Consider the following 24,418-nt stretch of genomic DNA (forward strand, 5'->3'; position numbering starts at 1 on the left):
TATATATATGTATATGCTATATATTTTTATTTTTAACTTTTATATTCTTATATTTTATATATATATATCCTATTTTTACTATGAATTAAAAAAAAAAAAAAAAAAAAAAACACACGAGACACGCACAGCGAACGTCAAGTGGCAATTTACATTAGTTTTATTGTATATAAAATTAGCAGCATTTAGCATCGACATCAGCAGCAGCAGGAGCCGGCAAAACTTTTGCCTTTTGGATCCAATTACTCCGAATATCCATGGGTGTGTGCGTGTTTGTTAGATTTGTTTCCTCATATGACTGCACTGTCGCACTCGGCATATCAATTTCGCTTTGGCAACGTGGCCCCAAACTCCAGCTCCAACGCCAGAGGTGGGACATTTCAAGGTAGACGGGGCCAAATGCAAATCGATTTTGTTAATGAAAACGAAGGGAAACTTCAAGGAAAAATAGAAGAGTCGGGCCAGCAGGAAGGGGGCTGGTGAAGTGTGATACTTGCTCGAAAGTAACAATTGACAATCTCCATGATAATGGCATTCCTGAAGGTTTATTATGCAAGTTCTCGCTCTATTACCCGCTCGACCCTGAGTTCCATGGAGCAGCCTGAAAGTATGCTGCAAGCATTTGCAAACGCCTTGGAGGAGAACTAATTCCGAAGATTCCACGTACCACGTGCCACTTCATATGGATCTACGGATTGTTGTTGCATTTGGATATTTCCAAGTATATCCCAGTGAATGAATTGTATAGTTATCCTTCCCCATAATCAGTTCTTTCAATTTGAATGAATGCGTACGTTGCTTTTATTTTTTTCTTTCTATTACCTTTCTACGCACGTATAACCTTTGTTGGCATTCAAAGTTTTGATACAAAAAAACCGAAAATAATCTTCAAAAATATTTCAATAATTTGCCACTGACAAAATTCCTAAACTAAACAAACAACCCCCAAAAAAACACTAAAGGAAAAAATGAAAAACCTAACAATTTAGTTCCACCCCAGGCGTAAATCGAAATCTTTGCTACCTATAAACCTAATGTCCTACCGCTATACCTCGACCTAGAGACCGACCTATGCAACATGACACTGGTCGACAATGACCACGTCGTCGTCGACTATTTCGCCGTTGCGATTGGCATGATGCTCGTGATGCTCGTCCTCCTTGCGGGTGGGTGCGACTTCAGCAGCTTCCTTGGTCTTGAGGTCGTCCTTCTTGGAGGCATCCAGACGCTTGCTCTTGTTGTCCTTCTTGCTTTTCTTATCCATTTTGTTAGCTTTGCCCGTCTTGGGTTTGTCCAGTTGGTCATCACTCTCGAGCTCCAAAGGATCCTCCTCTTGGTCGATAGCTTCGCGATTGGTCTGCAGCGACAGCTCCACGGCGCCGTTGAGGAATTGAGACAAAGGTGATTTCATGTGGCTGTTGTGCATCTTTAAGGCTGTCTGCAACGTTGCTTCGGGCTGCATCAGTTGTTGCAACACGTCGAATATTAGCGGCAGAGCAGGCGAGGACTCGTACTTCGCATAGTACTTGGACGGGGTCATAATGTGGCCGCGGTGTGGTTCGCTTTCGGAGGCGTTCAAGAGGAGAACTCCGGCCAAGTCCTGGTTCATCATTTCCGGTTCAGAGTCGAGTTCCTGCTGCATGTCCTCAGTAACCATGTTGGGGGACACCAGCTCGAAGTCCTTAATCTCGAGATTGCCATCCGGTGAGACCACCTTCTTATAGTACGCAAAGGGCGGCAGCAGTCCTGTACGTAGAGAAAGCACAGTCGCAGCGTGGCGGTATTTGGGGCGAGGGTTAGCCGAACGAGGCATTAGGGCGTCATTCATCAGCAATATGCGGCGCTTAAGGCGCTTCAGCTCGGGCAGTAAAGTGTAAACCAGTCCAGTCGATGGCCCCACTAGTGGCTCCTCGATTTTGGGTGCGGATGTGTGTGTTGTGGTGGTGATTGTAGGGTCTTCCATGGCGCCAGCCTTGTCGTTGTCCACGGCAGGCTCTTGCCGAGTGGATGATTTAACCACAGTTTGAGGATTAGCCGTGCTAGCGACTGTTGCCATTGCTTTGGCGGTTCCGGAAGTTGTGCCGTTGCCCGCTTGAGTTGCCATCAACGGTCCAGAAGTGGATGCCACAGCTGTAGCATTCAGCTGGACATGCGAGCGCTTGATGCGCAGGCCCTGCCCCATCCAAGGCTGCATCAGCATCACGGCACCTACACCCACCCCAAAATATTAGTTTCGCTCATGAACAACTTCCGCGGTACCCCCATACTTACACCAGAAGATCACCAAGACATTAAACTTGGACATTATCAAAGATCAGGTCGGTCGTTATTGATTGAAGGCAGCTCTGCAAATAAAAGAAAAGAAAAACCAACTTCAATTAAAAGAAAAAACAAAAATTTTGACAGTTTTTTCACAAAATATTCCTCAAAACTATCACAGATTTTATCAATTTTTAAATTTTTGTTTGGTTAACTCACTTTTATTTTTATTTGGGACTGGGATATGTGCTCGACACAAGGTTGAACATAGGAATGATTCGAACTGCTTCCTGCCTCGTAGCGGCGTTTTGACAGGCAGCTGGGGAGCCCGGAAAAGGTTACTAGGAGTCGAAAAACGTAAATACCGATTTTCGAATTCTTTTTTCTTTTCTGATCCATACGCAAACGCACACACGGCACTGCGACGGGACCTTTTCAAATGCTGCAAATGGCAGAAAAAGGAAAAAAAAAAAAAAAAAAGGCAACAAAAAAATTTGTTTTGTGAGCCGCAAACAAAAGCAAACAGTGGAAAAAGTTTAGATTATAAATTTCCAATCAATTTTTCGTGCAAAATTCAAACGCACACACAAGTAGAAACAGACACAGACACAGCGACGGGCACAAATACGAGTGCTCACAGGCGGGTAGTCATGTGTCGAAATTCTCAGCGAAGCGTAAAGAGGCAAACACAAAAACGGAAATGCGATATACTTGCGAAATGGCTGAAGAATTTTCCAAAAACTCGCACCCACGCACCAACGCACCCGAAAATACAATCCTACTAATAGTATCCCAATAGTACCTTCTTTCTAATTTTCAAACCTGCCAACCTTCATATGCTAGAAGATGATGGCACGTTGCATTCATGCAAATGCCTCGAGCTATTTCTGATTAGGATGCGAATCGGGTACATCTGTTGTGCGTTTGTAGAATCATCATCCATGAGGGCTACTCTTCACATATGTAGATATGTAGGATAAGTTCCTGCTTAAGAGATATGGCAGGTAACCAATAGTCCGTTCGATTGCCCGTGACCTTGATATTGGTGCCTTTTTCTTGGGCCTCTGTCGCCTTCGGTTGGAGGCATTAATAATGTAAAGTGCGTGCGTCAAATGTAAATTCCTTGCTGCCAGCTCACGCGATTTCATAAACTTGCAACATTCTGAACAAACAATTCTTTCGCCCCAATGTGTGTGTGGCGCGTATGGGGGGCAGGATTCACGGCGACTTAACGCTCAGGTGTGTGTGAGGGGGGAGGGCGAAGGCACTTTTGCTTATCAGCTTAAATGTAAATGCCAAGCGATTGCAGTGGGTGGTGTTCGGGGGTCAGCTATAGGGGGCAGAGGCGGGATCTGTGCTGGGGCAGCCTGTGGGGCAACTGCTATGTGCTCTGCAGCTGCTGATGCTGCATTGGGGATTTGCACATTTCCATTCGCATCTTGCCCCCATACTGTTTTCCTCTCCCTTTTTTTTAGCAAGTTGATTTTGCGAGTGTATTGAATAAGTCGATTTTCTCCTTACTGGATTTGCTGGTTCGACAAGGGGCTTAAATATTTAATATATGTATGTACATATCCCTTTTGCATATGCCAAGGAGCTGTGTGCTTCTCCGTCTCCCTCTGACTCTGTGTCTGCCGCACGATTACTCGTATCGGGGAAGGAATGCCTAAACCAATGCCTGAACTCCTTCAGCTGCCTTTGATGTATGCCTGGGCTTGGGCCACGGCTTGGGCTTAAAGCCATGCTGCCAGCAATTCTCCATCTCCATCTCTTGACGTTTGCTGACTCAACAGTTCAATTGAATTTGATGTTGTTGCTGCCCTTTGACTATGAAATCTAGATTACAACTTTTGGCAACAACTTGTGGCAAGCATAATTACAAGCTGCTGTGAGGGAGCGTACGCTCCACCCACATTTCTCCGCCCATCAGCTCACCGGCATTTTCCCACTGGAGGGACCCGGAATTTTGAATTACGATTTTGACTTTTCTTCGTTTTCTAGGTTTAAGCATTGACTTTTCAGTTTTAGGTTAAGGGGGGAAGGGGGAAGGCCACGAAGGCTACATGGTATTAATTTTATATATGTATTATACGGCCCGAGGGGTCTCTAAGCCCCACGTAGCTTATTATCTTCTTTAAAGGGGGGGGGGGGGGGAAGTCGCGATCACGGCGGACGCCCCTGGCTTTTCAGAACCAAAACCCAACAACAACGACGCAGCAGCAGCCAAAACGAGAGAGGAATACAACGAGGACCGAAAACCAACGGCATCGACGCAGCAACGGCGTGAATACACCGAGAAAGCATAAACACAACGACAACGACGCAGCAGCGGCCAAAGAGGGAGAGGGATACACCAAGAATCGAAATCCAACGGCACCGACACAGCAACGGCGAGGAATACACCAAGAACCGAAACCTAACGGCACCGACGCCAAAACGGGGAGGAATACACCAAGAAACAAAACCCGACAACAACAACGCAGCGAAAGCCAAAGAGAGAGAGAAATACACCAAGAGCCGAAACGGTAGCCAACAGCATCAATTCAGCGACGGCAGAAGACGAGAAGCGCCGAAAAGATAAGCCGCCAGCGTCGACGCAGCAACGAAGCGCCGAAACGGTAAGCCAACAGGCAAGAAGCAACGGCAGAAGAGAAACGCGGAAAACCAAAACCAAGTAACGACGCGCCAGCAGCGAAAAAGAGAGACAAAAGTCACCGGCGCAGCGTAGACGCCGATACAGAGCGGGAACGACGGCGCCAGCCCTCTGCTGCCGCGAGAATGACGACGCTGACCGCCCACGCTGAAGCTGGATCGGCAGAGTTCTGAGGGTGGAAAAAAAAAAACGTGGATGGAGGAGTCGATGGAAGAAGGCCGCACGAGTGATTATAAAGAAAGAAATAACGAGGGGGAACGTTGTGAGTTGCTGCGGACACCGCAACTCTACAGTTATACCCGATACTTAGTCAGTATGGCTCTCCTCCGGCAGACGCCGCTAATATTAAACGACACGACAAAGAGTGCGTGCGAGAGAGACAGAAAATCAGTCTGAGCGTGACGTCGGGCGCTGCGTAGCCAGTGCAAATTGATTTGTTCCTTTTGGGTATAAAATTCTGAGATATACGTTTTATAGTGAGATCTAACAGAAGTGCGGATACCAAATTTGGTTACTCTAGCCTTAATAGTCTCTGAGATTTGTGGATGCCCCAGATTTTCGTCCTTTGCGGGGGTGGAAGGGGGTGTGGCGAAATTTGGACACGAAACGGTCAAGGTCCGATATCACAGGAGTGTGGATACCAAATTTGGTTGCTCTGGCTCTTATAGGTTCTGAGATCCTTGAACTCATATTTTGCAATTGGCAAAGCCGACCATGAAACCTGTGTGTTAGAGAGAGACAGAGCGAGAAAGAATGAAATTGTTTTCTTGATTCTGGCTATAATAATTATACGATCTGGTTGAGATTTTACACTCTAGAACATATAGTCATCCTCTACGATTCTGCGTTTTTGGTTTTATCGTATCTTTAAAAATGTAGATGCCACAGATTTTCGTTCTTTGTGGGGGCGGAAGTGGGCGGGGCGAAGTTTTGAAATATACTTGTAGCAGTGACATATCACAGAAGTCTGGATCCAAAACATTGTTGCTCTAGATCTTATAGTCTTTGAGCACTAGGCGCTGAAGGGGACGGACAGACGGACGGACGGACAGACGGACGGACGGACAGACGGACAGACAGACATGGCTCAATCGACTCGGCTATTGATGCTGATCAAGAATATATGTATATACTTTATGGGGTCGGAAACGATTCCTTCTGGACACATCCACTTTTACCACAAATCTAATATACCCCAATACTCATTTTGAGTATCGGGTATAAAAAGGCAACACGTGGCGAGATCCGCGCCGACGCGATCAGGGTACGAAGAAAGATCCTGCATCTGCAAAACGCCGCGCTGACGGAGGAGAGGGTACTTTCGACGAAGATAAGCGTGGGAATTCAGGGGTAAGCGATTCTCTAGTCGTGTATACGGGCTGCTGAGCGGTGCGATAGGTAGGGAAGAACAAAGTGAAAAAAAATAATGAATAAAGTGAAAATATAACGATTATGAAAAAAACATAGCCTGACCCGGGAAGCTGGAGGCCCGGGGCTTCGCCTTCTCTGTCCACCCTTACGCCTCTGACCCGAGTCTCCTCTTGCCCCGCCCACGTGGTGATCCGTATTCGTTACAGATGCCCGTCGGTACCCCGCGTGGCTCCCTCCAGTAGTTCGTAGCCCGGCAGGATCCCGAGGCCGCTGTCCGGCGATCGCCTAAGCGCTCTCGGTGACCCCTGTCGGCACTCCCTCATGATCCCCTCCCGTAGTTTGTGGCCCAGCAGGATCCCGAGGCCGCTGTCCGGCGATTGCCTAGGCGCTTTCGGCGACATCTGTTGGCGCCCTGTATGATCCCAGTAGACCGACAGGGTCCCGGAAGCGCTGTCCGGCGATTGACTAGGCACTATCGGCGATACCTGTCGGCCCGCCTCCTCTTCGTAGTAGTTCTTAGTCCGGCCGGGTCCCGAGAGCGCTCTCCGGCGATAGCCTAGGCACTCTCGGTGATACCTGTCGGTATTTCTGCATAGAAAAGCCCCCTTCCGCTTCGTAATAATTCTTAGGCCGACAGGGTCCCGTAAGTACTGTCCGGCGATAGCCTAGGTACTCTCGGCGATACTTGTCGGTATTTCCGCATAGCAAAGCCCCCTTTCCGCGTCGTAGTAATTCTTAGGCCGACAGGGTTTCGTAAGTACTGTCCGGCGATAGCCTAGGTACCCTCGGCGATACTTGTCGGTATCTCCGCATAGCAAAGCCCCCTTCCGCTTCGTAGTAATTCTTAGGCCGACAGGGTCCCGTGAGTACTGTCCGGCGATAGCCTAGGTACTCTCGGCGATACTTGTCGGCATCTCCGCATGGCAAAGTCCCCTTCCGCTTCGTAGTAATTCTTTGGCCGACGCGATCCCGTGAGTGTTGTCCGGCGATAGCCTAGACGCTCTCAGCGATACCTGTCGGTATTTCTGCATAGAAAAACCCCCTCCCGCTTCGTAGTAATTCTTAGGCTGACAGGGTCCCGTAAGTACTGTCCGGCGATAGCCTAGGTACTCTCGGCGATACTTGTCGGTATTTCCGCATAGAAAAGCCCCCTTCCGCTTAGTAGTAATTCTTAGGCCGGCGGGGTCCCGTAAGTACTGTCCGGCGATAGCCTAGGTACTCTCGGCGATACCTGTCGGCGTCTCCGCATAGCAGAACCCCTTTCCGCGTCGTAGTAGTTCTTAGGCCGACAGGGTCCCGTAAGTACCGTCCGGCAATAGCCTAGGTGCTCTCGGCGACACTTGTTGGCACCTCCGCATAGCAAAGCCCCTCCCGCTTCGTAGTAATTCTTAGTCCGACAGGGTCCCGTAAGTGTTGTCCGGCGATAGCCTAGGCACTCTCGGTGATACCTGTCGGTATTATCGCATAGCAAAGACCTTCGTATTAATTCTGAGTTCGATGGGGTCCTGAAGGCGCTATCCGGCGATAGCCTGAGCGTTCTCGGTGAAACCGACTGCCACGTCCCATACGGATCTCCCCCACTACGATCGCTCCCGTCCGCGGGACTGCCTCCCCGTCCCCATCGTCGGTCCGAAATTCGGAGTCCCGGCAAATTATAAATATTGCTGTAATTTCGACCCTGGAGTAGATTGAGATATGTACCCCAGCCAAGATCGCTTCCTTACACGATATATGGCGCAATCATCGATAAGCACCGCGGAAATTGAACGTTAAATTTAAACAATTTTTTGTTCACATTATATCAACATTGAAACTAAACTCAAGAAATTCTTTTGCATAGAGATCTTGTAAGATTGTGAAATGAATTTTCTTTCTCGTTGCGCCAAGTCCGTTGGCGCCATGTGCTCTCGGGGACCGAGGGGACTGCGGTTCCTGTTTCATGACTGCGGTGACGACCATTCCTCGGGAACCATGGCTGAAAGTAAGCACCGACGGATCTGTCGGTCTTCATTTGCACCACTATTTTAATTCCTGAGTCTTACAGTCACCGAGAAGATCAAAGAGCAGGTTGGGGTGGAGATGGGTTATCACACGATCCCCAAATGTCGAGCAGGCTTGCTCAAGTACCATCCGAAGCTGGAGGATTTGCCAGAGCGCAGCATGAAGGACTCGTACAGAACGGCCGTCCTGCCGCTGGGCTCCGATGTGAAAGTGCGTGAGCGTCATGTCAATTATCTGGGAATGGTGCGAGGGGGGCGCCTAATCGAAGAGATGGACATGCTTGCTAGTAAGTAAACTCCTTCTTGGTACGCATACTTCAGCTGATTTACGCACGATTTACGCAGTATGGATATGCCATTGTCATGTTAAGTTGCCGTCACTGCCGAGGAACACACCTCTGCCGTATACATTCGTCACTCTGCTGGTGGACAGCGTGGAGTTGCTGGTCCAGGCCAAGGCAGACATAGATCTGATGCTGTCGGGTCACGTTTCCTGGACGGGCACCAGTTCCATGGAGATTTCCATCAATGTGCGACAGCAAGAACAGACCATCGCCAAAGGCATCTTCCTGATGGTGGCACGTAATGCCACCAATACCGGCCCTGCTCCCGTCAATCCATTAAAGCCGACCATGGAGCAGGAAAAGGTATTTTGGGAGGCGGCCAAAGAGCGGAAAAAAAAGAAAACCACGCCTTCCACCTGCCTGGATAAAACGCCGCTCACCGAATCGGAACAGAAGCTCATGTACGAGCTGTTCATGCGCACTAGGGGCACGGATATACTATGGGAAAGGTCGAATGTGGAGAAACCAGACTTTAGCTGGATTTCGAGCACCCAGCGGTCCACAGTTTTGCTGCCCTTTCCAGAAAATCGCAACAACCACAACACCATCTACGGTGGGTACATTATGCGGAATGCTGTCGAGATTTGCTATATAACAGCCAGCTTCTATGCCGGACGAAGACCCGTGTGGCAGTACCTATCGGATGTGGCCTTTTTCCAGCCCGTTCACGTCACTTCCATTCTCAAGCTGACGGCGTATGTCGTCTACACCTCCGATAAGCATATGCAACTGATGGCTGTGGCAAATGTTCTGGATGCCAACAGCTTTGCGGAGGTGCAGACCAATGCCTTCCATCTCACGTATTTGAGCGAGCACAAGGTGAAAGAGGTCCTGCCACACAGCTACCAGGAGACAGTGTGGCACATTATCGGTCGTCGGCATTTTCAGGCCTTCCAGAACAGAAAGTAGCGAAAGTCCAATCAGTTCTTGGGATTATAGAAACATTTATGCAACCGAAAAAGAGTGAATAAAAATATAGCGAATAAGAATAAAATTTCAAGAACTCTAACTATACACAGATTTACATACACAACGAATGTATGAGCAAAATGGAATTAATTCCTAATGGAAAATATATGTAAAATTGACTATAGCCCGATCCTGTCCTGTCCCGACCTCTCCTGTCCCCTTTTCCCCCTGGAGCGAGCGCACTCTTTGGTTGTGCCTGCACAATTATATAGATAGTATACGCTCAGCTCTTGGAGCGTGCCGCACTACGCTTTCCCTCGATCCATTGGTCGATCTCCAGCTTGAGGGCTTCATTGGACTTGACCTTGTCCATGGTGAGGGGTTCACGGTTGAAGGGATCTGTCTGATCGCTCAGCAAGTGGCGGGCGATGGTGGAACGGTCGACGGTGACCTTGGAGCTGGGCAGAATGACGGGATCGGTCATCAGGCTGGATATAATCGGATCCAAGTACTCCTCTGGGGCATCGGCCAGCAACTCTTGCTCCTCCTTGTACTGATCCCCCATTTTCTTGACCTTGGCCGCAAACTCGGACATGTCGCCGATCAACTGGCCCCCGCCGATCCGTATGAGAATGTTCTCGGCGAAGCCAAAGAGCTGGTCGCTGTAGGATCGACCGTCCTGGGAGACGGCCAGACAGAAGCTGTCGTCGGTGCTTAGATTGATGTAGATGTGCGAGATTTCCAGCACCGTTTGGGCCGGCTCAAAGTCGAACTCCTTCTTGTCCTTTACCTTGAAGCGCTCCTTGCGCGGTCCAACCAAATGCAACAGAAAGTAGTTCAGCATGGCCGCAATGCGGTCTACCATGCTGTTGTGGCAGAATATACTCTTGATCTCCGTGGTGAGGAGCTTCAGCAGGTTGATGGTGTCCCGTCCCAGTATGTTGTCAAAGCGTGCAAGCATGCCCAGGTGGTGCAGATTGGTGACCTGTTGCTGGCGTTCGTTTTGCGAGAGACTGTTCCACTCACCATTGTCCTGGGCCTGCTGCAGCTGCTTGATCTGCTCCAAGTTCGACAGCGACTCGTCCAACAGAAAGATGGCATCGTTGATGAGCAGATTGATGAAGCGCAAGAATATCGGCGGCTCAATGGCCTCCATATTCTCCTCCGCCTCGATGGCTAGATCGCGGAAGCACTGCACATGCTCCTGTTTCGTCCAGAGAAAGTTCATGATGGCATACATGGGTCGGCGATAGTTGAACTTTTGTTCGAACTGCACCGACTGGCCGGTCATCTCGATGCTGACAAAGACATTCAGCAGACTCCGGACCACCTTCAGCCGATCCGGATGGTTGTCAAAGACATGCGTGACGAAGGTCTGCCGATTGCTGTTCATGATCTGCGTTGGCAGCAGGAACTCGAGGGCCTCTGCCAATTTGGCCCGCAAATGTGGATTTTTTACGAGGCCAGAGCTGCCCATGAAGACCAGAATCATTTTGAAGAAGGCGTCGTGGGCGGAGTAATAGATGTGAATAAACTGATCGCTATTCAATCGCCTGCAGAAATTCAAGTAGGCCGAAATATTATCAATGATACTCTCCGGCACTGACTGCATGTAGGGTGCCACAAAGGGTGGAGTGTCCGAGAGTAGTTCCAGATTCCGATGGATCTGTGGGGCAAAGTCTCGCTTGTCCAGCGCCTGCTCATAGCTCTCGCGCGGCAAGAGGGCCACCTCTGTTAGCCAAATGGCCGATGCCTCAAAGAACTTGAGCATTTCCTTGTCGTTTGTGGGCTCGGAAATGGTGTTCCTTATGGAGAGCACCTGCTGCATTTGCTCCATCAGCATGCGGAAAAGATTCTTGGTCAGATCATTGTTGGGATCACTGCGAACGACATCCTCGTAGGCCGTCTGGGTGTTCTGCAGCTCGCGCATCACGCGACCGAGGCGCTCAATGCAGGGACGATTCGCCAGCTCGAAGCATTTGTGGGTCATGTAAAAGATCTCCGTGACAAAGTTATATTTCTCCGCCGTTACTCGCTCTTCGCCCTCGACGGTGGGCAGCAGACAGGTCTCATCATGGGCCTTCAGCAGGCTCACACCCTTCGCCTGTCGGTCCTTGTCGGCCACAGCGCAGTAGGTGGGATCCACCAGCAGCACCTGCAATCGATCATTAATAAGGGAAACCTTTGGATGAGAAAGCAAAGGCCTTTACCTTCAGCGAGGGCACACAGAGGGGTGAACATAGGCGGACGAGAACCGCACACAGGCTGGTCATGAAAGCATCGCTCGCCGTGCTGTACATTGTCTGCTCGAGGTTCAAGTTCATGCTGCTCCAGAGATGTCCACGCGACACATTCGCGTCCAAACAATTCGCGATCCACTGCAGCGTCTTCCTCTTGGTTTCGGGCGACAGGACGAGCAGCTGCTTGAAGAGCTGAAAAGTCGATTGCTGATGATGCGACAGCAGACCCCAGAGGGCAGGGTCCGATTGAATGAGAGAAAACTGCTGGAAGAACTCGTATTTGCCAGTCTGGGTCTTGGGCAAGATCGATATGCACAGCAGGTGACCCAGGAGTGTGTCCATGTACTCGCCGCCTGCAAGAAGGCGCTAAAGTATGAAAAAAAAACAACAAAGGGACAAAAGCAAACCAAACCTTTTGCCTTGGGATTGGGTGTAGTGTAGTCAATCAAGAGCTCTCCCAGGACAGCTGCCCGCTTGTCCTTTACAAAGAAGCCCAGAATCCAGAAGACATTCTTTTTGATCGTTATCAAGTTGTCCTTGGCAATGAGCTTCTGCAGTTCCGTGAGCAATGGATAAAATATAGCTTTGAGGGCTCCGAGAGCTTCGAGCGGCTCATCTTCCTCGACCACCTTGCAGGCCACCCGCACCAGAAACTCCTGGGTGCTGGCATCGTGCTCGCTCGCCTGCTCAAACAGCTCCAACCATTGGGTGGCGAACGACTGGGGGGCAAACAGGTCCGGCTGCCGCATGCAGGTACTGGCATTGTTCAAAATCAGTTCCTGGATTGTGGAACTAGCCGTTTTCTTTGGTCCCTCCATACGCTCACACCTGATAAACGCTCCGTGAAGGTAAGTGATGGCGTTCGTCTCCCAGGCCTCGCCACTGCCTTTTCCTCCTCCACCAGCCAGCAGGCATTCCGAGGTATCGCTCAGCATTAGTCGCTCAAACAGGGCAGCCGCCACCAGGTCCTCGCACAGCGTGTCCTCACTGGTATCCACGACCACGTCAGCCAGGCAGAGAGTCTGATTGCCTCCACTTTCCTTATTCAGCGAAAACAGCAGAATCTCCTCAACCAACTTATGTGAAACGCCATCGGCAGTCGAGCCCTCTTGGAGCAGTGCAGCGAACGGGTTCTGAACGCTCGCCATCCTGCAAAAATGTTGTAGAGATAATTTGAGATTTTATGCTCCAGCTCCAGTGACAATAACTGCCTTGAAATTTCGGGCCCCAAACTTTTTTTCTTCCCAAAAAATTAGTACAAACAGATGTTTGTGCTGCCAGATGTCTAAATTAACAGATGTGGCATCACCGTTGGAAATAATGGATTTTTGGAATTTGAAAATAGCGTTAGGAAATTATCACTTAAACTTAAAATGAATATTTAAATATTTGAAAATTATCTATTAATCGTTATCCCGCCTATAAATTTATATTCAATCTCGCACCTAATTTTCATATCCGAAATGCTCAAATTTCCCAGCGCGCAGGCAGTAAATGCTATCAATTTTATTGCGGACATTCTTGTTTAATTAATTGCACTCGATTAACCTTCTTTATCAATAGGATTACAAGCTCATATCTGGGCCAGCCAGCGGAAAACCTCAACTGAACCGCAGCCGCATGCACTCAAAAAATAAATCCAAAGCCAATTAAGACAATCGCAAAACGCCACCCATAACGTACAAAAATAATGAAATACGAGTACACGTACTGCAAGCGCCACCCGGCTTCCGTCCCCATCCCCATTTCCAGTCGCATTTCCACCTTAGCGCCGCTTGTGATAGATGAATGTCTTCGTGCATTGTTTAATCGGCTTATGATCAGCGCCGGGCCGAAAGAAATGCAAAAGAAAAAGCAATCGCAAACTCGATGAAGTTCGTTGATTCCCCATCCATCAATCCATCCATCCACATGTTATATCAGCTTTGTTTGGCAGTCGATGAGCTATTTTCAATCGGAAAACATATGCATTTTCCGCTCACAGTTGGAACACCAGAAACCACAGCAGTTTTCGCACGTGTGTAAGTATGGGAGAGAAATGTATTGAATATTGCGGATAGCGAGGGGAATTAACGATTTTTCACCGTGTTAGTATTCTTATTAGCAGCCGTAACATATTCGGTGACGGGACCATCGAGGCGCATTCTAAGTAGACCACATTGTCTACTCGTATATTCATCATCAATTTGGCAGTGTCCCAGCCATCGATGAGTGCGCTGCGACCCCTGAAGCCAGCATTGCAGGCGATTGCTATCAAAGAGCTGAATGAAGTGCCGCAACGGGTGCCCGACGACATTGAGGCCCTCAGGGATTGGGTACTGAAGCAACCTCACCTGCGGGCCTGCACAGACGAGCGGTTCCTCTTGGCGTTTCTACGTGGAACGAAATTTAGCATGGAGCGGGCCAAGGAGAAGTTCGATCGCTTTTACACGCTACAATCCTCCATACCCGAGGTGTTCAACGAGCGGCGCCTGGCCACAGATCCTGTGGTGCTTGATATCTTAAGGATGGGGTGAGTATCAGCTTTGGGTGGAGAGACTGTGGCACTGGCCTGAGAGAGGAGATTCATTACAGAGTGCTGCTGCGACTGCCGCTGGATGCGGACGACCCAGGGCCATGCGTGACCATCATTCGTGCCGGCTCCTACGACACCAGCAAGTACAAGTTCCAGGACATCATACGGCTGGGCTCCATGTTCGGGGAGATCATGATGTTCGAGGACGAGAACGCTACGATTAGTGGCTACGTAGAGATTATGGACATGACTGGCGTCACGGGATCCCATCTGTTCGCGCTCCAGCCGCAGTTGCTCAGCAAATTCTCGACCTATGCGGACGAGGCAATGCCGACCCGCCAAAAGGGCATACACTTTATCAATGTACCCTCGGCCTTTGAAACTGGCTTCAACTCATTGAGATCCTTCTTTCCCGCCAAGATCAAGAGTCGTGTAAGTTGCGAGTACTACCGGGATTAAATTACCATTGACTACTTCCGAATTCCTTTCAGATTTCTGTTAGCTCTGACCCGGAAGCCATATTCCAAATAGTTAGTCGCGAATACCTACCCAAGGAGTATGGGGGAACCCGTGGCACCATGGGCGACATTAGTGAGGACATGGAAGCGAAGCTATCCAGCTATAGCCAGTATTTTGAGGCCTCGCAGAACTTTGGCACCGATGAAAAATTGCGCGAATTTGGAGATCGTGTTCGGCACAGCCATCGCTCCTCCTTTGGGGCTGTTGGGTCATTCCGTAAACTGGAAATCGATTGAAACTGAATCGATTGGAAGGGATTAATCAATATCAATGGCGATTATGTACATACATACAATACATTATAAATGCAATTTGATTTATAAATTTAAAATATTTGAATATTCATTTTAAGTTTAATGTGAATTTCTTAACGCTTTTTTCAAATTCCAAAATCCATAATTTCCAACGGTGGAGCCACATCAGTTAATTTACGACATGCTTGCTCACACTATCTGGCAGCACAACCAAAAGCTTTATTTTTATTTTCATCAGCTAAAGTAATAATATATAGTAAATTGGATTACTCTTCAGAATAATATTCTCTTTCCACGTGTTCCACGTGGTGCCGGCGACTCGCCACAACATCGCCAAGATGAGTATTGTAAGATTGAATGATGACTGTCTGCTGTAAGTGTAGAATCCTCCCGCGCAATTTGCGGCCATCGGAATAACATTTGCTTTAAGAAAAATTATAGAGTATCTGGATTTTGATGATCAATTGGAGCTGTGGCAGGCAACTGACGACACAACCCGTTTATGTTTGGCAGTGGCCTACTCCTGGCAACGCATGCCCCAAACTTGCCTGTATAGGGAGACCTTCGAGGGCAGACTACATGCCCTGGATGGCTTTCTGGAGAGCATGAAGGGCACAATGAAGCATCTGACGATCACCTACCTACCCGGGGATCAGATGGAGCGATTTAGCAAGCTCGTGTTCCCAAATATGCGGGTTCTGGATTATATGGCAGATGAGACCGATGACTGGGTCGACGACTCGGATATTAAGATAATCGTGGACTGTTTTCCCCATCTGGAGTCGCTCAAATTGACTGGCATGAGCAAAGGCAACGACATCTACCAAATGAAAAACATTCGGCACTTGGACATTGCTCAATGCTGGAACCTGAGCGTCGCATGCATTGAGAACGTTTGCGAGCATCTACGCCTGCGGGTGCTGTGCGTCCAGTGGCGCCGTTCCGAGGAGAAGGCATATGTGGGGGCCATTTGTAAACTGAATGAACTGGAGGAGTTGGAGGTGGAGGTGGTCCAGCAGGAATCGATTCCCCAGTTGATGCGTCTGCCCAAGCTGCGGAAGCTTCGCATCATTACCAATCACGAATGCGAACTGGTCTGGGATATCGCGGTGTTGCGTGGAAAGGACATTATTTCCGCATCGTTCAATGACAGCATTTGGCTGTGGACCACCAAAACCTGGACGCCGTGTCGAAACCTGCGGAGTCTGACTATCATCAATGATGAGGGCTGCACCTGGGTGAAATTCAGAAGAGTTATCCTGTGCTTCCCACTTTTGGAGCAAGTGCATTTAGAGAATTCGAGTATTTTTGACACAGCCGACGAGCTCTGGGACCTGGTGTCCATTTGTCCTCATCTGAAACGACTGGCTATGTCCCACTACATTCTATACAATGTATTTTTCAAGTTCGACGCCGCTAGAATGGGTGCAGTCTTGAACAAGCGAACGCAGCCCCTGCTGCTGCAATGCTTTGAAACCAGCGCTGACGATTTGGTGAGTAACACTACTGTTTCTGTTTCTCTGAAGTCTACGATTACACATTCATACCCTCGGCTCGTTAGGTTCTTCAGCATTTCAAACATCCGAAATTGAAGATTTCCTTTGAGGCTTTAGAATATAGTCCTGTACCTCCCGAAGCCATCGAGCTAGAGTTCCTGCCTCTGGAGGCGTGAATAGGATAAGTATTATTTGTGGATTTCGTTCAACTACTTTTGTAATTTACGTTATGGTAATGTCTTTGGTAGATTCCGATCTCTTTCATGTATGTACATAAGCCACTTAACTTTTAATTTAACCACTAAGAAAGTGCATAAAATGAACTGAAAATGATCACATTGTGATATTTTTGTCATAGAAGTGTTTCATTGTGGATACCAAACATCGATGAGAGTTTATTGTATAAACAGCGTCCAAAATATGAACATTCTGGGGGATTCTCATTTGCAGCATGAATATACCACGTACGTGTGTGAGCGATGGGAGACAGGATATGCAATCATGGTATAGTTTACAAAAAAATAGAACCTCTTGTGGATTTTGTCATTCTGTTTAATTTGCTTGAATTTTCTCCGGATATTATTCACCACTGAGGCAGGAAATTGCTGTTGTTGTTTCTCCTCAAGATCGTTTTGTGGATTCGGGTTCGCTTTCGGGTTCGCTGCGGGAGCCAGAGCCAGTAGCGCAGCCCCCACTTTTCGATAGTCGTTGATTAATAAATATATTTGAACTAGTTTTGAGTTTAAGCAACTACTCGTACATAATATACTTGGTAGGATGGTAGGATTTGGTCGGAACACCCCGCCGTGAAGTACAAAAAACCGCATCTCTCATACTTCCCTGTAGGTCCGCGATCCAGCCCCCGCTCCCGGTCCCGGACCGTTGCGGTGTCCTGACGCCATCGGACGCGGACTGGGCGGCGGACTGTAGTCCGTCTCTGTGTCGTGCCGGTAGTTGTACCGACTGTCCGAGGGGGAGAGCGAGCGATATGTGCGAGGCGAGTTCGTGTAGGAGTCGCGTCGTCCCCGACCCCAGCTGCCACTATGCCGGCGGCGGCGATCATCCTCCTCATCGTCGTCGTAGTCATCGTAGTCGCTGTAGTCCAAGTACCGTTCACGGTCCCGATCACGGTGGCCGCGGGATGCAGACGTACCCGGTGGCGGGGAACGCATGCGACCAAGCGGCGGTGGCCGTGCTCCACCAGCGGCTGCTGGCGGCAGGAATGGCGGCGGCAGGCCCATAAATGGTGAGAAGGGAGCCGCCAGGAATGGCAGTGGATTTGGCATGTTTAGTAATGGCGAGCCCGGCAAAGGCAGCGGCAGCGGCGAGGGAGCTGTTGTTGCCTTCGATTCTCCTCCATTCGAGAAGGAGACGGAGTCTACAGCCGCTGCATCACCACTGGCGGCCATGGTGGTTAGCTTGCGTCGCAGGCCGGCGGCCTCAGCCAGCGCCTCCTCACAGCGTCGCTCCGACTGACGCGCCGCCAGCCAGGACTCGTGCGCCCGATTCTCCAGTGTGCCCATCTGGGCCTTGTGTGAGGCAATCTGTGCCTCGATCTCCGCGCGCAGCTCATCGTTTTGAGATCTACAGAAAGCAAACATTAAAGTAGAGTGTGTGACATGTGCAAATAAGTCGTAAGACCGAGACTCACTTGAGCGTCTGAATTTCGTTCTTCATCAGCGTCTGGGTCTCCACGGTGCTGGTATTCTCGCCCTGATGCTGCATCCACTTGGTCTCCTGCAAGCTGAGTTCCCTGCAAAACAGAAACGGAAGTAAATGAATGGTTTCTCCTATCTCCTCCTTTTGGGAATAATCTACGTTTTAAGTTCGTTTTCCTTTTCCCGAAAGTATCCAGAGAGCACTTCGAGACGCGTCTGCGCCTCCAGCTTGTCGCGCTCCGACTGATTGAAGTCCTGCTTCAGCTGCTCCACATCGACATTGGACTGCCTCAGCAGACTCTCCAGCCGTCCCTTGTGGACCTGCTCCTGCTCCAGCTTCGCCTGCAGATCGGCAAACTTCTTCTGGGACGCGTTCAGCTCGCCGCGCGTCTTGGCCGAGCTTATTAGCTCGTTCACATTCAGGTTGCCATCCTTCTTCACAGACTTCAGGCAGTCCTCGAGAGCTTCGATCTTGGCCAGACTGGTCTGCAGATCGCTGTGCTCCTTCTCCCACTTGGTGGTTAGATCGAGGATCTGGTTCTGCAGACGCTGCATCTCAAAGTTGCGAGCCTCCAGGGCCTTGGCCAGTTCTTGCTCGTTCTCGGCTTGGATTTCCTCGAGCCGCGTCTTCAGCTTGGACTTTTCGATATCCAGCTCGTAGTTATCCTCCTGCAGCGAATTCAGTTCGCTCGTCAGACGCGCCGTGGACTCGGTGTACGTGTATTGCAGCTCACTATTCTCTCGGCTCTTCTCCGCGAGGCTCGAGTTGATGTCAACAATGATTTCTGTGCAAGACGAATGGACATTAGTCGGAACAGCAGGTGGTCCACGCAGTACAGATACTCACTTTCCTGATCGTTTAGCTGTCGCTGCAGGTCCTCAACGGTGCTCATGAAGGCATCATCGCCACTCTGGTTGCCCAACACCTCTGATAGCATTTTGTTCAGCTCTAGCCCAGCCTCCGCGGCATTGTCCACATCCTTTAAAGCCAAAAAAAAAAAACAAATGGTAAAGCCTTCCAATTAGAAATAAACTCTTTTTCGGATGCGGCATACCCTTTCCAGGGAGACAACCTGCTCCTGCAGCTTTCCCTTCTCGTACAACTCAATCTCCAGCTGCTTCTTGAGTGCCACCACCATGTCATTTGACCCAAAGGAGTTGTCCTCAATGCTGGCCAGTTTGGTGCGTGTGGTCATCAGGTCGTTCTTTATGATGAGATTCTCCTTGTGCGATGTCAGCAGGCTGCGCTCCAACTGGTTCAGTTTCGAGAGCAGAGCTCCCTCTTTGCTGCTGTTGCAGAAGCAGTAGTACCCGAAGATGAAGAACAGCGAAGAAGCGGCCGCAATGACCACGCACAACAGCAGCTGGCTGTGATCCACTACCTTCCCCGCCAGCACCTCTGCAAAGTTGTCCAGCGAAATCGTGCGATGGCAATGTTCATCATCATTATCGTTGGCCTGGTACCGGACACACTGGCCATCGACATCGGCAGGTTGAACTTCTGCAAAGGGAAGTAAATGACAATCACTAGAAAGGAGAAAAAAGAGGACACCCACTCACCTTTAAATGGCTTTTCACCCATGCCCGGATACAGAATTCGTTGCAGTTCATCGCTGCTCTTTTCCGATGGCACATTCTCCTTCGAATTGGATCCCTGACTAGAGATGAATGTGTTGACAGTATCGACAATGGTCGCAAAGAGACCCCCACCACCACCCACGCCATCCTCTTTTATGGGACTTATGGAAGCCTCTGAGGCTGGAATTGCTGTCGAGGGCAGGGCCAATGGTTCCACCGAACCAACTCCACCGTTCTCCGTGGATATCTCCTCGCTAGTTGGTGCTGCCGTGGGCTCATCATCCACAGCTGCATAGGGTGCTGCGTAGGAGGGTGTGGGTGTAGTTTGCTCAGGCTGTTCCTGTGGCTGCTGCTCCTCCACTTTCTCCTGCTGCTGTTTCAGTTGCTCTTCAACTTTCTCCTGCTGCTGCTGTTGTTCTTCCACTTTCTCCTGCTGCTGCTGCTCTTGCTGTTGTTTGTAATAATCATTTGGATTATCAAAGGATGCTTCTCTCGGTTGCCGATGCACTGCCTCCTGCTGTTCTTGCAATTTTTTATAATACTCGTTTGGATTAGCAAAGTTTTGCTTATCGAAAAGTGGCGGCAAGCTAACTGAAGGCTCTGTTGCGACTTGCGAAACCTCCTCTAGGGGGGGACTGGTCGTGGCGCTGGCCTCGGGTGCCACCAGAGGCTGTGATTCTGTGGTATCCTCGATCTCTGCTGCTTTTGGTGGTTCGACCTCTACTGCTTTTGGTTGTTCGACATTTTCTTTGGAGGTTTCTTCAATCGTTTCAATCGTTGGCACTTCTACCTTTTCGGTTACCTCCTCCACTAATGGAGTCGTTGTTTCAGGCACCTGCTTTGTTGCAACTATCTCCTCCAGCTGACCTTCAGTTGTGGCATTCTTTGGCGCTTCCGTGGCAGGCACAATGTTTTGAGGGGTAGATGGAATCGGCTGCTTATTCTCCTGCTCCGCTGCGGGTGCTGCCGCCTGTGCCTCCACTATTTGCTCTTCAGTTTTGGGTACTTCTTCGTTTGGTTTCTCTACACTACTGGGTCCATCTATCGTTTGCTCAACCAAATTTGTCTTAAATTCGGTTGTTTCACTATCATTAATTGGCTTTTTATCGTCTGCCACTTCGTTCATTGTTTCGTTATCTTTGCTATCTATTTTCAGTTCATCATACTGATCGACTTCTTTGTCGTCGTCCTCCTCGTAATCGAAATCATCAGAGTCGTCGTCAATATCAGCGTTGATGGCCACCGGTGGCACTGTCACTGGCTCTGGCTCCGACATCTTGGGAGCAGACGCCGCTTCAGTTGCTGCCGCCTGCTGTGGGTCTTTGTGTTCAATTTCCACCTGTTGTAGCTTTTGAGGCTCCGTCACTGCTGGCTTCGGCTCTTTTTGGTCAGTGACTGCTTTCTCTAGTTGCTGCTGCTGCTCCTGTGACTCATTCGATTGAATCGTTGGGGCCACCGGTTGTGGCTCTTTCGTGTCAACCGCTGCTGAGGCTGTTTGAGATTTCTGTTTGGGTGGGACGACCTGTTGATCGAGAGTCCTCTCTGTGACAGCTGGAACTGCCTCCATTGGCAGCTGAGTGCCGTCTACCATCTGCAGGACTTGAGATGACGCCGTTGGAACATCGGGCACCTGTTGGTCATCCACCGCATCCTTTTTCGTGACAATGGAATCCTCTTTTACATCAAGCGGGCTGGTTGTAGTCGTTGCCAACTCATCGGCTGACTCAGAGGCATTGAGAACAGCCGGCTCTACCTCTGTCGCCTTCAGCGGAGCTTCTGGTGGTGTGGCAGCAGGTTCCACGGCGGGTGGTGGACTACCAGGTCCAACCACTGGCACTTCATACTTTAAATCCTTCTCGGTTATCATGATCCTGTTCTCCAATATGAAATCCTTGTTAGCATAGCCACGACGTCCGCCGATATCCACGCCCCAGAGCTGCTTATTCGTGCCAGCACTTTTGGACAAGATGCGCACTGGGGTGTTGATCTTGAAGGAGATCAGTCCCTTGCCGCCAGAGTTGTACATTATCTTGGTGGTGCCCAAGGAGATGATTTCTAAAACAAAAGCCGGATAACGAAAAACATGTAAATTATATTATGCAATTTCCAGTTGGGGCGCCGGAAATAATCAAAAAGCGGGCACCTTGTCGTAGATTACAAACTGAGCTCAAAGGCCACTTATTGTCTACTTACGTTCACATTTTGGGTCAGCGCACAGTCTTTTGTCCGAGAGAGTCGCCGTCTCTGCGGCCCACGTCGTTGGAAGACAAATGAAGATTGTTAGGCTGAGGAAAATGGCCAAATTCCTCAGCATTGGGTGGAGTTTCAAGTTCTCGTTTGTCAGCCGCATTTTGCATTGTGTGTGGGGCGCACTTTAGTATTGAAAATTGATTGGAACTCCTCTGCTGCTGGTTATTTTTTGTGTATAAAAGTGATTTTGGTTTTAGCTGAGTTGGCTTTTCCAGCTGCTTACGTGGTGTTGCCACCTAGTTGTGACGATTCTACTACACTTCAGGCTAAGACTGCCTATCGTGCAAACTATCGTTTAACGTTGTATAAACCAAGGTAAACTTCAAGGCTCGTACGAACTAGTGTTGTGCTGCTCATGAGTGAGTGAACAAAAAAGAGTTGTTCACTGAAGTGAACAAGTGAGCAAGTGAGAAATATGAGTGAGTTGACTTACTAAAAAAGAACAAGTGATCACGTTCACCAAAATGAGCAATGTTTACCCAACACTAGTACGAACCTCACCTTGGCGTCCTTTGAGGACAATATGCAATGATGCAGGCGTCCCATTTTCTGAACTGGTTTTTTCTGTTGGCCATACCCTATTTTCGACAGCAATTTCCCAGCGGGGAAATTTTATAAACTTCCTTGCACGGTATGTAGGCAAAAGGGGATTGATGAAATTTGTGTCATCCAGGCTCTAATGAATGCAGTGAACGATATAATGAATTTTTGTTGTATATTTAGCACTTTTGCTGAAATAGTCTCCAGATTTTAAAGTTTTCTCATCGAAATTTTGCAGTTTATGGTCTTGCTTACCGAGAATATGTATCGGGATTGAATTACTTTGAATTTATAGCAGCTTGGACAAGAAAATTTTAATAATAGTTAAAGGAAATAGGATACTAACAGGTCACTGTCTGGCTGCTGCACATGCAGCAAAGCTAGGCATCACCAACAGAGACAGTTGTAGGAAATGTGAGGAACCTGGGGCTATCGAAACCCTGGAACATCTCATCTGCAACTGTCCGGCTCTCTCAAGGGCAAGGAGGAGATACCTGGGCGCCCCAGTGTTGGCATCACTGGAAGATGCCTCCAAAAGGACGCCATAGGAACTGCTGGCCTATGCTAAAAACACCTTGATTCTCGGGGACTTTTTAAAACCACATTAACACTCGCGCGACGGTTCATACACACCTCCATCCGGATAACTAAGGGCCATATTGGCCCATGCGTGGCCCCGCCGAGGGCCGTCCGGGTTAACCTAACCTAACCTAAAGGAAATAGGGTATACGAATGCCCATACTCCATAAATATATTGTCGATATGTAGTTACCGGGTAGTTACCATGTAAAACTCTGTTAACGGGGAGTTTTGCGGCTCGGACGTGGTACTTTTTTTTTTAAAAACCTGAAATTTAGTGCGAAGTAAGACAGTAAATAGTCTTAAACTCCGTTCTTAAACTCAAAATCAGTGCAAGTTTGCTGGACTGTGCATTTTAAGTTTTTGTTGCCTGTACGATAAAGGTTCTTCTGACATCATATTTGGTGTTTGTGTTGTGTTTAGCCTGCAGAGATATAAATATCTAAATACAGTGAGAGAGAGAAAGAGAGTTGGTTTTTACTGTTTGCTCAACATTCTGCTTATCAAATAATCATTAGAAACAAAAATATTCAGTGTGTGTGTTTATAATGTACACTCTTATGTATATACATATCCATATATACTTATTGTTTTGATGTTATATTTAAGGGAGAATGAGAGTGTCGAGAGAGGAGAGCACACGTGGAAAGGTTGCCAGACTTTAAAGGGTCGTAAGTGTGGTTTACACGTCGCCTGTTCTTGTTATGCAAACATACAAGTATGATGTGATATATTTTACCCCTTTTGTGACCATCACATAAATGGCTGAAAACCGTAGTATAGCCTATAACAATAACCATCGAAATAAGATGGGGCTCACTTTATAGCCCAAAAAAGGTAATGTCCCTAGTTTTGTGATAACATAACAGCGGAATGTTAACATTTTTTGAAACGGTTTCTTTATTTCGCTTTCTGAATCGGTAGCAACAATGCATAGTGCACAATGTTGACCATTCTTAAACTATGTACTTTAGTTACTATACTTGAATCGACTTATGGTGATTGGAACTGCATTCCTAAACATTGAAAAGGTGAGCCCCTTGGTAAATGTACGCGCTACTCATATACAGGGAGCTAGATTCAGAATGTTGTTCGGCAAAAATTGGTCTTGGATAGTAAACCATTCAGGCTGAGCCATTTTAATAGCTGAAAGCTGGAGACATTCGGTATTATAATTGGCATTGACAAGATGCTTTTAATATATACGCCACATATAATATATCCTTATAAACTTATTTTTTCATGTGGTTGGGTAC

At 48.5% G+C, this 24,418-nt stretch overlaps 6 protein-coding genes across 10 annotated transcripts; 3 read left to right on the plus strand and 3 right to left on the minus strand.

The window, feature by feature from the left end:
• Nucleotides 1-774: 774 nt before the first annotated feature.
• Nucleotides 775-2,560, minus strand: LOC108161221. The gene is made up of 3 exons (XM_033393936.1): nt 2,476-2,560; nt 2,269-2,342; nt 775-2,205 (listed from the first exon to the last, which is right to left on the minus strand). Exons 2-3 carry the CDS (start codon nt 2,300-2,302, stop codon nt 1,067-1,069), a joined length of 1,173 nt encoding a protein of 390 aa, XP_033249827.1. The 5' UTR covers nt 2,303-2,342; nt 2,476-2,560; the 3' UTR covers nt 775-1,066.
• A 5,426-nt stretch (nt 2,561-7,986) lies between these two features.
• LOC108163587 (acyl-coenzyme A thioesterase 9, mitochondrial-like) lies at nt 7,987-9,613 on the plus strand. The gene is made up of 3 exons (XM_017298964.2): nt 7,987-8,261; nt 8,325-8,567; nt 8,626-9,613. Exons 1-3 carry the CDS (start codon nt 8,141-8,143, stop codon nt 9,531-9,533), a joined length of 1,272 nt encoding a protein of 423 aa, XP_017154453.1. The 5' UTR covers nt 7,987-8,140; the 3' UTR covers nt 9,534-9,613.
• On the minus strand, nt 9,552-13,063 carry LOC108163586 (ubiquitin conjugation factor E4 A). Of its 2 annotated transcripts, XM_017298961.2 has the most exons (4): nt 12,985-13,063; nt 12,186-12,922; nt 11,744-12,126; nt 9,552-11,688 (listed from the first exon to the last, which is right to left on the minus strand). In XM_017298961.2, the coding sequence occupies exons 2-4, from the start codon at nt 12,919-12,921 to the stop codon at nt 9,817-9,819; spliced, it is 2,991 nt and encodes a 996-aa protein (XP_017154450.1). In that variant the 5' UTR covers nt 12,922; nt 12,985-13,063; the 3' UTR covers nt 9,552-9,816. The 2 variants fall into 2 exon arrangements, with proteins under 2 accessions (XP_017154450.1, XP_017154449.1); XM_017298960.2 differs by having other exon boundaries at nt 12,186-13,034.
• Nucleotides 13,064-13,170: 107 nt separating this feature from the next.
• Nucleotides 13,171-15,131, plus strand: LOC108164274 (retinol-binding protein pinta). 3 transcript variants are annotated; one of them, XM_017299918.2, is made up of 5 exons: nt 13,171-13,263; nt 13,337-13,794; nt 13,866-14,285; nt 14,348-14,720; nt 14,780-15,131. In XM_017299918.2, exons 3-5 carry the CDS (start codon nt 13,981-13,983, stop codon nt 15,041-15,043), a joined length of 942 nt encoding a protein of 313 aa, XP_017155407.1. In that variant the 5' UTR covers nt 13,171-13,263; nt 13,337-13,794; nt 13,866-13,980; the 3' UTR covers nt 15,044-15,131. The 3 variants fall into 3 exon arrangements, with proteins under 3 accessions (XP_017155407.1, XP_017155408.1, XP_017155409.1); XM_017299919.2 differs by having other exon boundaries at nt 13,878-14,285; XM_017299920.2 differs by having other exon boundaries at nt 13,881-14,285.
• Nucleotides 15,132-15,244: 113 nt separating this feature from the next.
• Nucleotides 15,245-16,893, plus strand: LOC108163275. 2 transcript variants are annotated; one of them, XM_017298475.2, is made up of 3 exons: nt 15,245-15,434; nt 15,492-16,554; nt 16,623-16,890. In XM_017298475.2, the coding sequence occupies exons 1-3, from the start codon at nt 15,400-15,402 to the stop codon at nt 16,731-16,733; spliced, it is 1,209 nt and encodes a 402-aa protein (XP_017153964.1). In that variant the 5' UTR covers nt 15,245-15,399; the 3' UTR covers nt 16,734-16,890. The 2 variants fall into 2 exon arrangements, with proteins under 2 accessions (XP_017153964.1, XP_017153965.1); XM_017298476.2 differs by having other exon boundaries at nt 15,246-15,434; nt 15,503-16,554; nt 16,623-16,893.
• Nucleotides 16,894-17,091: 198 nt separating this feature from the next.
• On the minus strand, nt 17,092-22,285 carry LOC108163274 (transport and Golgi organization protein 1). The gene is made up of 7 exons (XM_017298474.1): nt 21,987-22,285; nt 19,776-21,848; nt 19,271-19,716; nt 19,063-19,195; nt 18,376-19,000; nt 18,209-18,310; nt 17,092-18,141 (listed from the first exon to the last, which is right to left on the minus strand). The coding sequence occupies exons 1-7, from the start codon at nt 22,141-22,143 to the stop codon at nt 17,388-17,390; spliced, it is 4,290 nt and encodes a 1,429-aa protein (XP_017153963.1). The 5' UTR covers nt 22,144-22,285; the 3' UTR covers nt 17,092-17,387.
• Nucleotides 22,286-24,418: the final 2,133 nt, after the last annotated feature.

The sequence above is a fragment of the Drosophila miranda genome, chromosome 4, assembly GCF_003369915.1.
Source record: "Drosophila miranda strain MSH22 chromosome 4, D.miranda_PacBio2.1, whole genome shotgun sequence".
Lineage (NCBI taxonomy): Eukaryota > Metazoa > Arthropoda > Insecta > Diptera > Drosophilidae > Drosophila > Drosophila miranda.